At 44.5% G+C, this 15489-nt stretch overlaps 1 protein-coding gene across 2 annotated transcripts in view; it reads right to left on the bottom strand.

Moving 5' to 3' along the window:
* Nucleotides 1-1910: 1910 nt before the first annotated feature.
* The window catches only part of MTA1 (metastasis associated 1), a 102928-nt gene continuing 89349 nt past the window's right edge, over nucleotides 1911-15489 (bottom strand). Inside the window, exons 19-20 of one of the 2 annotated variants that reach the window (XM_066623529.1) lie at nucleotides 7155-7306; nucleotides 1911-3370 (exon numbers count right to left, since the gene is read on the bottom strand). In XM_066623529.1, the coding sequence (XP_066479626.1) occupies nucleotides 3232-3370; nucleotides 7155-7306 (291 nt within the window). In that variant the 3' untranslated portion in view covers nucleotides 1911-3231. The remainder of the gene's footprint in view (nucleotides 3371-7154; nucleotides 7307-15489) is intronic. The other variant, XM_066623530.1, reaches the window with a different exon arrangement.

The raw sequence follows: 15489 nt of genomic DNA, 5'->3' as shown, positions 1-15489 counted from the left end.
CTAGTCATCAGTCTGGAGAGCCACCAAAGACCACATTCCACATCGGTTCACAGACAGCAAGGGATGGCAGAGGGCACAAAGGGCCGGCTGATGAGGATGACGTGGCACAGGGGATGACCTGGGTGGCCAGAAGGCAGCTGCCCACAGCATAGGCACCCGCTGGCAGTGGCATCCTGGGTTCCTCTGCCACTGTGTGGGATTATGTGGCTGAGTTTGGCTGGTAGTTACCTCTCTAAGGCATGAAGGGGCAAGGGAGCAGCTGGGGGAAGGCATGCAGAGCCAGTTACAGCCAGATGACCAGCTGAAGTGGCCTAGTCCAGGGGGGTATAGCCAGTCTGGGGAGCTCTCAGTTTGGAGGGAGGCAGCTGGTCCCCAGTCAGGGAGCAGCCATTAAAGCTGCTCCCTGCGAAGGCTGGGAGTAGGACCCTGGGGGGAATTGCCCCCTTCCCTGGACAACATCTGAGGCCTCCCTGTGCCTTATCCTACAGAAGCCTAACCATGCCGGCCTTGATAGGCTCAAGCTTGAGCACCCTCCCACAAGTTCAGCAGGCCCTCCACAGCAATCCCAGGGAAAGCTCTTGCCATCTCTGAGCAGGGAGGTCATGCGGCCCACAGAGACCAGACAGTATCAGGGTCTGATAGAGAAGTAAGAGACGTAGCAGAGGTTGAAGCCAAACATATATTGTCAATACAGCAATACCTTGCACTTTCATTTGGTTAGGGACCAGAGCATGGATGAAAGTCAAAAATAAATGAATGTCAAAGCATAGCCTTATGGGCAGTCCAATCCTAACTAAATTCCCTTGCAATGATACAGAAGAGCCAGTGTGGGCTATAAAGCTTCCCACAGGGGAATTTTGGCTGCTGGAGGTATCCTCGAGGCAAAGGGACATTTGTCCACTTGCCCTTGATTTATACTCATTGCTTAGTTATTAAAAAAGGAGAGCTTTCTCTCTTGTCAGATTTAATGTGCTCCCGTCTGCCATTCTTTTTGGGAAATTTTGAAAGGTAGCTCATGCTGAAAGGCGATGCCCTTGTGGAATGGGAAGTGTGGAGACCATTGTCCAACTCCATTCTTTATTGTCCCTTCTACAACGAGTTCTGTCAAAGATATCTGGATCCTATATTAAGAACAAGAGGAGGATTTACTGATGCAGTAAGTATATGCTACCTCCCAAGTGACTCTTCAGTGGAAATAACTTTCCTATATCAGCTCATTGAACTACGCAATCAAGAAGTCGATTTGCTACCTGGCTGGCTGATTGAGCAATTGTATATAGTTGAAGATTTGTTTGTGTGTTTTATATGCCAATAAAGGATTCTATTAATTCACTTGCCTTTGAGTAAGTCCCAGTAGCTGTTATGGGTGAACCTGGACCTGCGCCAGCTATATTGCTAAGTGCAAGTCCAAGTTGATCCATGCAGGTGGATTGGGCTGAGGAAGGGGGATATGGTATGGCGTGCAGCAGTGCCGCTGATCCTGCCCCCTTTCTTGGTCCTGATCCATCCACCCCTTTTCCCCTTCGCTGCCCTTCCCTATTCAACCCCTTCCCTATCTTCCCCCCACCCCTGCGCTGGACTTACCTGGTCCAGCAGGTATCTTTCTCGTTGCTGGTGCACTCAGGAAGGCTCTAGCCTTCCCGCTGGTGTGTAACACTGTCACAATGTGCTTGGAGGCAGAACATGTATTCTGCCAGCACACCAGCTGGTTAGGATGGGGCCATCAGCTTGAAATTTCTTTTGGCCAGTGGAAAATGTAGAGCTGTGGAGGAAAGGGAGATGGACTTCCAGGCATCAGGGAAGTTTGTTCCCAGTCTTCTTCCTGAAGGCTATCAGAGCAGCTCACAATAATTAAAAGCACAAGAGAAGCACAACAATGTTGACAAACATTGTGAAATTGGACAAAAGAGGAAAGCACATGCACAAAATCTGAAACGTACTTATAATTGAAAACAGCTAAAAGGGTAAAAGTGACAAAAGTCAAGTGGACGAGAGTCAAGGTATCGCTGTACTCACAACCTGGGATTCTATAGTGCTTTTCCAGAGGAATGAGACAAATTGTTGCATCTTATTTGTTTAGTGAGTTTTTGACAGTGAAGAGAATTTTTGTCCTTCACCAACGTAGCCATTAAATGATTTTGCCCATTCAAATGGAATGTTAGAGCACGCCAAGACTCACTGTGCCACTGGCATGCTAGGAAAATATTAGAACAAACACCACAATAAAAATGCAAAATGGATCCCAGTTAAAAAGAAATGGCGAACAAAAGAAAAATGGGGAGGATGAGTAACTGGATGCAAGAGCCATTAAGAGAATGTTCCCTGAGCTGCTACTATCACAACTATCAGAAGAATACACAAAGGTACCCATGCCCTTAAAGCATGCACAGAGTTGAAAATCTTCCTTCAAGAGGAAGGAGCAGAAGTGTCAGCTCCTTAGAGCTCAGCTTCTTAGCACTCTGGAACATTCTCAGAGACGGCTTTGTGCAGCCACAGAACCCCACATGTGGAAATGCACAGAGACCACAAAAAAGTATCCCAGCTGCTAAGGAAAAGGAGACTGCAGGTTTGAAATCCTAGACTGCAAATGTTCATGAGATCAGCAAAAAACTAATTTACAGTTTAAGGAATTGGCTAAAAGTTATCCAAAACCAAAAAGAACACGGAGCAAGAAGTCTGCTAAACTTGTTGCTGGTTTTCAGATCTTCTATTTCCAAACATAACAGACACAAAATGGCACTTTATCTACAAAGAAATAATATAAATTGAATTTAAAAATGATACTGTCAACAAAATTTTAAAAAAATCACCTTACAACAGTCTCATAAAATAGCTTGGCAAGGAAAACTCAAGTCACAAAATGAAGCCACCTGGGTCTCCCTTTGTCAAAAGAGAAAAACAGAATATACTAAGATTACTATCCCCCATTCTCTCAATAAGTTAAATTTACTTAGCATTTGTTTACAAAAGGAGCAGAATAAACTACAAGCAAAGAAAGAATCTGCTACACGAAATAAAAAAGAAGAAAGCGCACTCATGCGCAGTGTGTGGTCATGAAAACTCAGAACAGAGCTGAGTTCCTTTTAGGATTCACAAAGATGTGGATCAGTTTCTTCTCAATAGCAGTGGATCCAACACTGTTGCCAGAGAATGTACAGTACAGTTTGTAGTGGGTTGAGGAAAACCCTCTGGCAATTCCATCAGTGCTTCAAGGATCACTCAAGTTTTTTTTTAGTCCTCAATGATTATTGGTTCATCATTCATAGGCTGTCGCAGATGCACCCCCTGTAGTGGCCGGAGGATGATGGGCTTGTAAGGGCATCTTGCAGCTCGCTTAGCTTCAGAGGAGGAAAGCAACTTGCGAATTTTCCTACAAGAGGGAATGAAAAGCAACAGTCAGAGTTCCCCGTTCCTTAAGAACAGCCCCACTGGATCAGGCCATAGGCCCATCTAGTCCAGCTTCCTGTATCTCACAGCAGCCCACCAAATGCCCCAGGGAGCACACCAGATAACAAGAGACCTCAGCCTGGTATTAAATTGTTCCTTAAATTGTTCCTACACACATCCAATAAGAGGGTTAAACTAGAATTGTTCTGCTGTTCAATGGTACAAATCTACAGAAATTAACATGTTTTATGGCCAAACAAGTCATGACGTTAAAGCAGGAAGTGGACCTAAAGTGGCCTTTTAAGCAGCCTGCACAGTTTCAGGGCCCTGATTTAGTGCAGAAGAACAGGATTCTGTGAAAGGGACTTATTTCTCTCTCTTGCCACTGTTTTCACAGTGGAAATCCCCTACTCACAGCAATTTGCCCCCCAAAACAGTGATTTCCACAAATTGCCATAGTGGTTGTAGGTGTTCCACTGCAAAATCGTGGAAGGTGAAAGCCTTAAACTCCCTCTCATGGTGCACTCTTTTTCCATGCTGAACCTCACTCCCTGCAGCTGTTGGGGGTGGGGGGTGGGCTTAAAAGGATCACTTTTATCAATTTCCTGCTCGACCCTTTTAAGTGTACCTATTATCTGCAAAGAAGCCTGCTAAAAGAAGAATGATTAAAATTGCTAGTGCTTTCTGGAACTCAAAGTCTTAAAGAGGCAATTAATAAACTCTAAGATGCTTGAAAGGTTATTTATTGATGGCCCATTCCTATCCAGCATGCTTCACCAGCGCAAGCTGTCATCATAAAGCTCATTACAACAGTGTGTCACTTAGTGCCAGCGGGAAGGTCAGATCCTACCCGTGCCAGTGTAAGGAACAGCACCCGGTGTATAGGGGAAGTGCTATATTGAGTAGTGCAGGGATGGGTGGATTGGACCCAAGAGGGGGGTGGGATCGGTGGTGCTGGCACGCACCATATCCTATCACCCTTCTTGGGTGATATCCTATCTCCAGGGCTTTTTTTCTAATGGAACGCGGGGGGACGGAGTTCCGGCACCTTTTTGCAGGGACCCCTCCCCTTCGGAGGCATTCTGGGGGGGGGAGCAAAACAGAGGCATTCGCTGGGTGGGTGCTGGGGGGTGCAGGGTGGGCGGGTGCCTGGCTCCTGCCTGACTGCACAACAACCCCCTCCTGCCCCCATCCCCAAGCTCTCGCCTGAGCCCAGCCCGCCTCCCCTCCCCCCGTGCTCTGCTTCCCCACACAGCTTCCAAGCCAGTGGAGGGTGTGGGGGACATGCGCCAACGCTGAGGAGGAGGAGGACGGACAGCCAGCCAGGGAGACGGGCTGCGGCACCCACGGAACACCCAGGTACTGGCTTGGCGGAGGAGGAGGGGAAGGAAGCTGGCTGGTGCAGCCCCCGTGCCAATCTGCAGCATGAGCCTAGGCATGTCTACTCAGAAGTAAGTCTCATTGTGTTCAATGGGGCTTGCTCCTGAGAAAGGGTGTTTGGCCTTGCAGCCTGAAAGCCCAAGCCTATGCATGTCTACTCAGAAGTAAGTTCCATTGTGTTCAATGGGGCTTACTCCCGGGAAAGTGTCATAGCCTTGCAGCCAGAGTAGACAGGCAGAGGAAGGGCTCTGAGGCTGCAGTCCTCTCCACACCTTCCTGGGAGGAAGCCCCACTGCCTCTACTGGGACTGACTTCTGAGTAGACAGGCACAGGATTGAGCCCTGAGGCTGCCATCCTATCCACAGTAAGCCCCATTCACTAAAGTGGACTTCTGAGTAGACATGCATAGGATTGGGCTCTTAGGCTGCAATCCTAGGCACTTTCCTGGGAGTAAGCTCCATTGACTAGACTTACTTCAGAGTAGACATACCTAGGATTGGGCTCTTAATCCTGGCAGCGATATATATCTGCACCCATTTTCACATGCTAAGGGCAGGTGAAAAGGGATTCTACGTGTGTACAACGTGCTGTCCAGCCTTGCCAGAGATACTCCTCATCCTTCCCCAAGCATGTCCTCCGCCAGCCAGCATTTGCAGCTCCTCAGGGCAGCAGAGAACATACAGTTGCATGCCAAGCGCCTTCCCAAAGACACAGAGTATTCTGATACCTGAATTAAACCATATTTAATCACTTGTTTGCAAATGTAGCTGTTTCTATGTGCACCTAAGGACCCCTCTCCTGTAAGAATTCCTTTTTTGTTCTTACTCCCACAGTTGCTTAGAGTAATTTTACTACATGGAACTCATGTAAGCCATTTTTCGGAATCCATTCACTGCTTCCTCTCCTCGAAGTGTAGTGCCACACTACATACTACATGCTACAAATACACCTGTACAGTATTTTTCCCCATGTGTAGAAAAAGTAGCTAGGGGGAAGGGGATGTGGAGATTGACAGCCCAATCCTATGCATGTCTACTCAGAAGTAAGTTCATCTTTAGGGGGAAGCACATAAAATTTTTTTATTTCTCCAATAAAAAATGGTTTAAAAATAAATAAATAAATAAATAAATAAATAAATAAATAAATAAAAGATTGACAAGTTGTGAGTTCCTGCACCTTTTCTTTTACAAAAAAAGCACTGCCTATCTCCATTCATGTCTGGGCATGAATCTCTCTGCACCATGCCCATCTCATTTTTCTTAGCTCTATGGCCTAATTATGAGGTTCACACATGCATTTCGTACCTTACACCAAGCATGTGACTGACACTTGAGTGCTTTTTCTTTTTGCCCCAAATAGCAGCCATCAGTTTGTGTGTGTTTCTAGACTGATTTGGCAACATGGATCAACATAACTTGTGCCAGCTATATAGGTATATAGCTGGCAAAGGTCTGAGTTGACCCACAGTGGTGGCTGGGGCTTTCTCCAGCGCAAGGAGATGAATGCCCCCTTACCTCAAAGAGACTTTCCACCTGCTAAATGTCCCTGTGGGATGCAACATATCCATACCAGCATCACTGAACCAATGTGGGAAAGTCTGGGTAAGACTGGAAATTTAGGTGCATTTCTTTTTAGATTGTGAGCCCTTCTGGGACTACTTGATTGAGTCTAATTTCTGCCAGGTGACTCTGATGCTGACATGTCCTTGGTCATATAGGCAGCTCCAATCAGTATTGTGGCTTCTGAGAGGGAGATCTTGTTGAACTGGATAGCCATTTCCCCCTGCTGTCTCATTTTAATGTATGAAAAATTTCCCCTTCCTTTTCTAAACTAATGCTGGATGTGATGGAGAATTCTGTCACTGCCTGTTCCTTGGACAGAAATGAACTGGGGGAGTAGCTCTTCTTATAAGCCTTAAAAGCTGCTTCTTTACATAGTCTGGCTTTCTGGAGCAAGTAGGAGAAATAGCCCATTTAAGAACATCCTCCTCCACTATGAGATAGTGTGGATGACACTGTAAACTGACAATAATTTTCTCTAACATTATCCTAACAAATGAGCAACTCAAAGTATCAGACAATGTATAGGAAAGCCACTTCAGGCACAATGGATTTAATTCAACATAATCGTATGTTGTACAAATACTTAATAGTGTATATAATCAGTAGCAAGACTTGTTAAGCAATATCAGACAAGGAAGTTTCACTTAAAAAAAAGGTATGGCTAGGAAAGGAATATGATTGTTTAATCACTATTTTATCCCCTTTCCCCCCAAATTGTGGCAACATAATTCATTTGAAGCCACATTCAATTGATCCTACCTTCCAGAGGAATGTCTTCACAGAAAGAGCCAAATATCATAGATCTAACTGAAGGGCAAGTTCTACCTGGTTTCCTCAGTGGCCATGTAGAACACATCATCAGGAGCATCAATCCAGTTCATCCTCCTCCTTTTCACTGGAGGCATGGTTCCACCACGAATTAACCGGACTTTTGTTGGGTATGATCTCCCATTGAGCAGCAAGTTTCGACTTGGTCCCTAATACAACATGCAAAGCAAAAGGGAAAACAAAGTTATGGATTCTCACAAAAAACTACAGAAGAATAAAATGCATCCAGTGGAACAAGATGCATCTACAAGAAGGAACAAGATGCATCTTGTGTTTATATTCTCTCCAATTAATAAACACATATTTTTTGAGAGAGCAACTGCCTATAGCATTGGTGCCTTATTTAGTTTCAGCAGGCCTATCTTATTTTAGCAATCCTTTCACACATCACTAAACTAGTCCTCAGACTAGTATGAAATGGGAACTTTGAAGTGAATTTAGGGCAAAGAAACTCAAACATGGAACATGATGGCAAAGGTGATGAGAAGGAGAACTTGAGTTGGCTCTGCAAAAAATACAGTCACCTGTCCTAATTTGCTCCCAGTGCACCAATTTTGCATATACAAAAATTAGTCCCAAGAATATCTATATCACAAAGACAATACAAAATATTCTAAAATAGACAGTTGCAAATAAGGATAACATAAGAGGCAAACTCTTTACAAACCTCAGTTACACAAGGAAAAGGAACTAAAATTCAAGCTCCAAAAATGTATTGGTTTTAATATTGGGGAACTGCCGTACTTGAAAAAACAGTAATCATAAAACTAATAATTACAACATGCTGTGTTACCAACATATCATATATTGTACAGTGCTACAGATACATAAAAAGAAAATTCATAGAATTGGAAGGGGACTTTAAGGCCATCTAGTCTAACCCCCTGCTTGAAACAGAAGCATCAGTTCCAACGTCAAACTGCTCTTACTATTAAGAAAGTTTTCCTGGTATTCAAGCAAAATTTCCCCTCTTGCAGTTTAAGCCTATTAGATCTAGAAATTGCTATAGTGTGATTACAGTACTTGTCAATATGAAACAGACACAAAAGAAAATAAATTTCTGGTAATGTCCTTCCTAAGTGGTGAACACAAAACAAGTTTTTCCAATGCAATTTATAAAGCTGTAAAAATATCTCTTTAACAGAAAGCTGCTCTGAACTCATTCCAACATTTAGCTCAATTATGGATACTCTGGAACTACCACCCCCCCCCCCAGTATGCAGCCTGCTCTCTGCTGGTGTGGCTACTTGGGTGTTTTTTTTTTAAATAGGATTGGGGTGTTAGTTACATCAAAGCTGCACTACTTTGTTGACTATCAAAGTTGACTACTGCAATATGCTGCATGTGGAGCTGCCCCAAAAGAATACCAGAAGTTTCAGTTAGTTCAGAATGAAGCTGTAAGAGTTCTGTCTGCTCGGTTTGAATTGCTACTTATTACCTTTAAAGCCCTAAATTGTTTGGGACTCTGTTTCATAAAGAACCACTTGCTTTCCAACATCTGTCTGTCTGCTCTCCAAAGTCACCAAAGGAGGCCCTTTTTGCATGTCCCATCTGAAGTTCAGTTGACAGTGCCTTCTTTATGGCTTGTGGTTAGACAGTGTAACTCCCTGCTCCAAGATATCTGCATGGACCTCTTCTTACTGACATTTCATAAGATGCCAAAGTCTTATATGTTCCAGCAGGTATTTGGCCTGCAAAGTGTTTAATGTGTTGGTTTTATCTGATTCCCTGTGGCTTGTGGCACTGTTTAACATTAGCAAAGGGCTCCTGTTCTGCTTTCCTTTGTTGAAAGCTGCCTTGATTGTCTACCCTTGAGGCAGAAAGACACACTAAATATGTTTTAACAACCACCACCACCCACAACCACTTAACTGTAACACAACTGCATATATTAAATACCATCATATTACTCTTTCAGAACAAAAATACTAAAAATCAAAACAACAAGCAGTGTAATGGAAACAGCAATAGGACCAGTAAGATAATAAGGCAGAGAAACTATCAATTAAAAGCCTCTGAAAATAAACTATCTTCGTTTGACAGTGATCATGAACCCAGCTCCACAAGCAGGGCACTAACTAGAGATATAGTTAGGGCATTTCACACCTGGGGTGTGTCACCTTTCCAAAGGATTTTTAACACCCACTCATCTATATGAGGGACCCTTCCTGCCCAGTTCTCAGAGAAGCTGCACAGCCCTCTGCTACTCCCTTACCACCACCCCCTGCCCTAAGGGTAAAAAGGGATGTTTGTCCTTGGCCATGTTTGTAAGCCCCATTGCATTCAATCAATGAATCAATATCTGAGTTCTACAGGCTTGGGGCCAGGGAGGTGGCATCGGCAACACCTTGGGTTTCTCATCTGGGAAACTTTTAGGGTGAGTCTCGAAAGGGAAAGGAGGTTGGATGGCTGCGTTGAAGGGGGTTTGATGTGCAGTGGGAGAGGAAGGAGCAGAGCTCATCAAGGAAAGTGGAGCCCCAATACTGGGGCAAAATAAAAGATGTAAGAACAGCAATACATATAATTTAATTATTATAGAACAGCAACCAAGACCTATAAGCGTTAAAAAGAGATCACTAGGCAGTTCCTTTCTGAATGCCAAGAGAAATAAAATTTTTTCCCCCCCACTAGAAACCATACAGAGAGGGGAGGCTGTCCTCAGGTTCTCTTGAAGCTGGTTCCAAAACACGGTGCCATAACAGGAAAGGTCCTGCATCTTGCTGCCATCCCTTTGGCTTCAGATGGTGGCAGTATCCTAAGTACAGCCCTATCTGATGATCGTTGGCGGTGTGCACGATTATATAGCAGAAGGCACTCCTTGAGGTATTCTGGTTCTATGCCTTACAGGGTTTTAAAGGTCATCACCAACACATTGACTTGAATTTGGGATGGGCAACCAGTGTAGCTTTTGGATTAATGACGTGGCAGAATTGGGGCCACTGAGCCCCTGTGACCAACCAGGCCACTGCATTCTGCACTAACTGCAGCTTCTGAACCATATTCAAAGGTAGCCCCATGTAGAGTGCACTGCAGTAGTCTAAGCAATGTCTCTAGGACATGGACTACTGTGGCCAGATCCATCTGACTCAGATAGGGTGTCAACCAATGCTCCAGTTGAAGCTGGGCAAAAGCCCCTCTGGTCACAGATGCCACCTGGCCATAAAAGGCCAGTTGTGGATCCAGGACTCCCCCCAAGCTATGGACCTGCTGTTTCAGAAAGAGTGCTCCCACATCTAGAGCATGTGGTAGATCTAGTGTCTGCATCATGGTCTTCTGAACCAGAAGGACCTATGTCTTGTCTGGGTTTAATTTCTGTCTGTTAGCCCTTATTCAAGCCCAAACCACTCAGTGGCTTCATGGACATGTCAAACAACATGGGGGACAGAATAGGCACCTCACAAGTGAGCAACCAGCGTGCCAAACAGGTATCCCCCAGCATCACCATCTGAGTCCAGTCTGCCAAACTCCACGCAATGAGGAACAGCTCTGCTGGAGAACGTTCTGCAGTAGTGATGGCAGCAGAGAAGAAGTCCCCTTGCCTACTCTTTCCTGAGTTTGGATTGATTCATCCTGCGCCTTCCTCCAATGATTCTCTAGATATCTGCCGAGCCATTTCATCACCTACAGTTCCTCAGTAAACCAAGGAGCTAAGCAGGCTCTATGGCCTGGCTGAGGTTGCATAGTAGCAATTTCATCCACTGCTGCCATTTCCCTATTCCAGAGATCAACCAGACCCTACTAGGCAGGAAACTCCCCCAAAGCTCTTAGGAAACCATCAGGACCCATCAGCCTTTGGGGCTAGAACATACCAATGGGTCCACCAACGTTGCAGAAGTTTAGATGCAGCCCTCAGCCCATCAGATCGTGGTCTGTCCATAATAGAGAAACTTTAATCTCCTCCAACACCAGATCAACAGCTATGAAAATCAGGTCCAACATGTGCCCGGCCATGTGCATTGTGGATGTTACTTGCTGGGACAGGCCCATGGTTGCCATGGCGGCCACAAAATCTTGAGCTGGACCTGTCCTGAGAGCCTTGGCATGGACAAGTCCCCAACAAGATCAGTCAGGGACATTCCAACATCACCACCAAGACCATCCTGGCCAGCTCAGATATGAACTCCACCTTGTAACAAGATGATCAATACACCAGCAGAATCCCTATCCTGTCCTGCCCATTCGGCACCACACTCAGGCACGTGACACCCTCTACTGTACAGATCACTCAATAAGGGAGGATTCCCAAGAGACCAGTGGTTCTCAAACTTTTAGCACTGGCACCCACATTTTAGAATGACAATCTGTCCTAGAGCCACCGGAAGGGTTGTCATGGCCGGAAGTGACATCATCAAGCAAATTAAAATAAATAATTATAAATAATTAAAGTAAAACAAATAAATAAGGGGGAGCCAGCCCTTTTCCACCAAGTGAATTTTCTCTGCAGCCTGCCTGCAATAACGCCCTCCACACACGCAAAATAAATCAATAAGATTTTCAGCCCTACCCAATGCCCAGTTCAATTTAAGTTCTTATTTTTAAACCATATCACTATCAGGACCCACCTAGCTTTATAAGTCTAAAAAAGAAAAAAAATTCACCTTACCAGCTCAAGCCTCTGTTTGATTCTTTTTATGAGAGGGGGTTGCCTTCTGGAGTATTTGTTGAGCTCCACTTTCATAAAATCAGGACCATTCTGGTGTCCTTACATTCCTCTTCTCCTGACCTGACCTGACCACGAGCCAAGTCACAGTTGTTTATACATGAGTAAATGCAACCATGATGCTTAGTTTTGCTTTCCATGGTGCTTAATACGTCCATCAACTTGGAGGGACTTCCTTCTTGGATGTCTTTTGGATGTCAGATTGGGACCTTTCTGATGTTGCTGGATTCCTCTCAGCCTGCCCTTTCCAATGAACTAAGGAGAGTTCATCTACTCACAAGTAACTGTGTGATATGGCTCAGTTTCACTTTCCATAGGGCTCCATCCATCTGCCTTCTCAGCTATCAGCTAAAGCCTCATGACCCACCAACAATCAGGTTGCAACCCACTAAGTGGGTCACAACTGAGAAACCCTGCAGTCTCCCTCCATCCCTGCCACTGTGACTACTGCAACACACAAAAACCTGGTGGATACAGCTAGGTGAAAATAACCCCTCTCCCAGTCTCATCCAACCAGGTCTCTGTGATGCAAGGCAGGCCAGTGTTTTCTTCCAGAATTTAATTGTGGATCAGGCTGATCTTATTATTCAGTGACCTGGCATTTAGCAACAGTAGCTTCAAGCCTGCAGGGCTGCTGCTAGGGCTACCAAGGGAAGAGAAAAGGGTCAGAAAGAAAGATGGTCTACCTACGACCAACCCTCCTCCTCCAGTAACAGCCTGCCCGTCCTCCACTGCCATATCCCCAGTTGCCCTTGATTGGAATTACTGTCAAGCAAACGAAATTCTGGCTCAAAATGAGGTGAATGGAGTTGGAATCTGAGCAAAAAAGGCTGGAGGCAGATGGGGGGGGGGGAAGACACACAGAGAGAAGCAGAAGATAGCAGATGAAGAAGGGTTGTATGACACATGCTGTCAAAATGGAGAAAAATAAGTGCCAGTTGCCTCCATTCCCCTTGTCTATGAATACCAAAGAGTTATCCTGGCCAATTTTGAACAGACCTAGACAGATTACAGTATTGTGAAGTCTCTGAGATTCCAGATGATCAGAGTTATGATTAGGTCACTCTGAAGAGAGGGTTGGGGACAGAAATAACTATGCTCTTCAAAGAATGGGCTTGACACAGGTTGGGTCTCACTCCAGAGCATTTCTTATACTCGTTCTACCAATTATGCAAGAAGCTCTACTGAGACCTATGCCCAACCTGCCAACAGCATTAACTACCTCCTTAAGTTTGGGTTACCTATGCAGGAGCTCAGATGAATCCACTGGAGCTCTTTTAAAAACTGGAAGATTTGGAGATGTCGTACCTGTTGATGTCAGCTGAGTGGTGTAGGACAAGGACCGCAAATCAAGGTGTTTTCTGACAAACTGGCCAATCAATTTGGACCCCAACATGATACTGTGGGCAGAAGGAGCCGTAGCATGGAACAAAAGACCAAGTTTGTGAGAAGATGAGGACAGTACCATTCAGTGCCTTGCGTATCAGCCCCATCTTTGCCTACTAGATCCTGCATGGAGTCAGAACTACTAGGGTTTCTGCTGCAATGAATTGAGAAACCTAAAAAAATCCATGTCTCCTTCATACAAACATTTCCCACTATGGAAAGGGCTATAGGCTCAAAATTAAAGGTCTTAAGACCTTTTATTTAGGGAAGTATTTGATTGCCGACACCAGGGGCTGACACATTTTAATTGTGATCCATTGGGGTCTGTGGTGGTTTCATGTTTTAGAATTGTTTTATCTATAATTGCAACAGTTTTATTTTGTAAACCACCTTGCGTGCCCTTGAGTGTGGTACACATTCTTCAAAAACACTTTGTAAACAGGTCCCAAGTTCTAGTTCTGATATTTCCATCCAAAGAATCTCAGGAACATCTGCCTGTTGCTCATCTAATCTAGAACCTTCCTTTGCAGTTACTAACTTCTGTGTGATGAGTGATTTTCTAATAGAGTAAGCATTCTAACATGGAGATGTTAAATGAAAACAGTTTATGTAGACATGGAATACTAAGTTGATGGAGCACCTGTCAACATATGAGATCTTCTGTTGCTCATGCTGACTGCAGTTTAACCAATACAGAAACAGAATAGGACAAGAGCTATTTTAGGATTGAGCAAGATGACATTCCAGCAGCGAAAATGCCACATAAGAGACACCTATTAGAGATTTACAGCACAATCCTATGCATGTCTATTCAGTAGTAAGTCCCACTGTTTTCAGTGGGGCTTGCTTCCAAGAAAGTGTTCACAGATTGCAGTCTCAATAGGTTTTGCAGGTAGGAAAAGCTTGCCATTAGCTACAACAAAGCAAAAAAGCATTTTCTTTGGGAAAATACCACGTGACCGCTAGTAGTTGATGGCTGAGATGAGGATAGAATGGGTGCCAAATTTCAAGCACCTAGGTGTTTTGTTTAGCAAGCTATTATCTTGTAGCATGTAGCTACAGAAAAGTTGATAGCGTTTTGTCTGTACAGACTATTCTCAATAGCTCATGGGGATGTTTAGTTGTTCCAATCATCAAAATATTGTGGGGAAAATTGTTGCCCAGTTATTACAGTATATGGAACCAAAATACAGGTATTGAGCTATTCACATGCTAACTTAAACAGCAGTGACCTGTTTGCCCCGTGGTATGCCAGTTACAACGATGCAAGCTGAGCAAGGTTTATCCTCACTGAAATACTGATGTTATTTTGGTGGAAATTGCAGAATCTTTCTGAAAGCAATTATACCAAACCTGCCTATGAACGCAATCCTATTGTCCTCCCTCTGACAATGCAGCGACGCCAAAATGGCTACCATTGCATCCTGTGGTGGTGGGGCAGTCCAGGAGATCCCCTCTGAGTAAGCCTCTGCAGTGTGGGGGGAGGGGGTCTACTCAGACCTGTGCTAGCTAAATAGCTGGTGCAGGTTCTCATGGACGTATGCCAGGTCTGGGAAGGTTAGGATTTGGTGGCTACATCAAGCCTGCCCCCTTCCTGGCCCCAATCTGCCCACCCCTTGACCCTGTAACTACCCTGTTCCACCTGACCCCAACCCCATTACTGCTTCATTTTACCATCCCTTGCCCTCCATTCTGCCCTCCTGCTACCTTACCTGGATCAGTGGGCAGCTATGGATCGGTTGGTGCTGGTGGGAAGGCTCATCTTCCCACCAGCGTCTCTGGCAGCACACTGAGGGGCATGCCATTGGAGCACCTTTTTTGACTTGCACTGACTGCTTTACAGCAGTCACTGCCAGCAGAAGACGTGCGACAATGACGGCTGGCCCATTTAGGATTCAACAATGAACACAATATAGTTCATCCAAGTCTTGTAGGCAGCGAATTTCAGTTACCTGACTTTAAAAGCCAATCTGAGTTTATTTTAATAGTTTTAATAGTTTATTAAAACTCATACCACAAAAAGGTTGTCAGGCTTAAGGTGCCACAGTACTTCTTTTTGAAAGATTTGTCATCTTTTTCCTCACTTTTAAACCAAAATTTTTTAAAACTGGGAATTAAAATAGATGCCTGCTAGCCAAAACCTGTATTTTCTGCACATTATGAATTTTGGACGAGTTATGTAATATCAGAGCTTTTAATAAATTTATTAACAAGATAAAAAGCGAAGCACCCAAAATTAGATAGGAAAACACAGTAAAAAGGTATTAAGTCTTGGATAAAAAGAAA

This window comes from Tiliqua scincoides, chromosome 4 (assembly GCF_035046505.1).
Source record: "Tiliqua scincoides isolate rTilSci1 chromosome 4, rTilSci1.hap2, whole genome shotgun sequence".
NCBI classification, from domain to species: domain Eukaryota; kingdom Metazoa; phylum Chordata; class Lepidosauria; order Squamata; family Scincidae; genus Tiliqua; species Tiliqua scincoides.
This window is presented reverse-complemented; position numbering and strand designations above follow the sequence as displayed.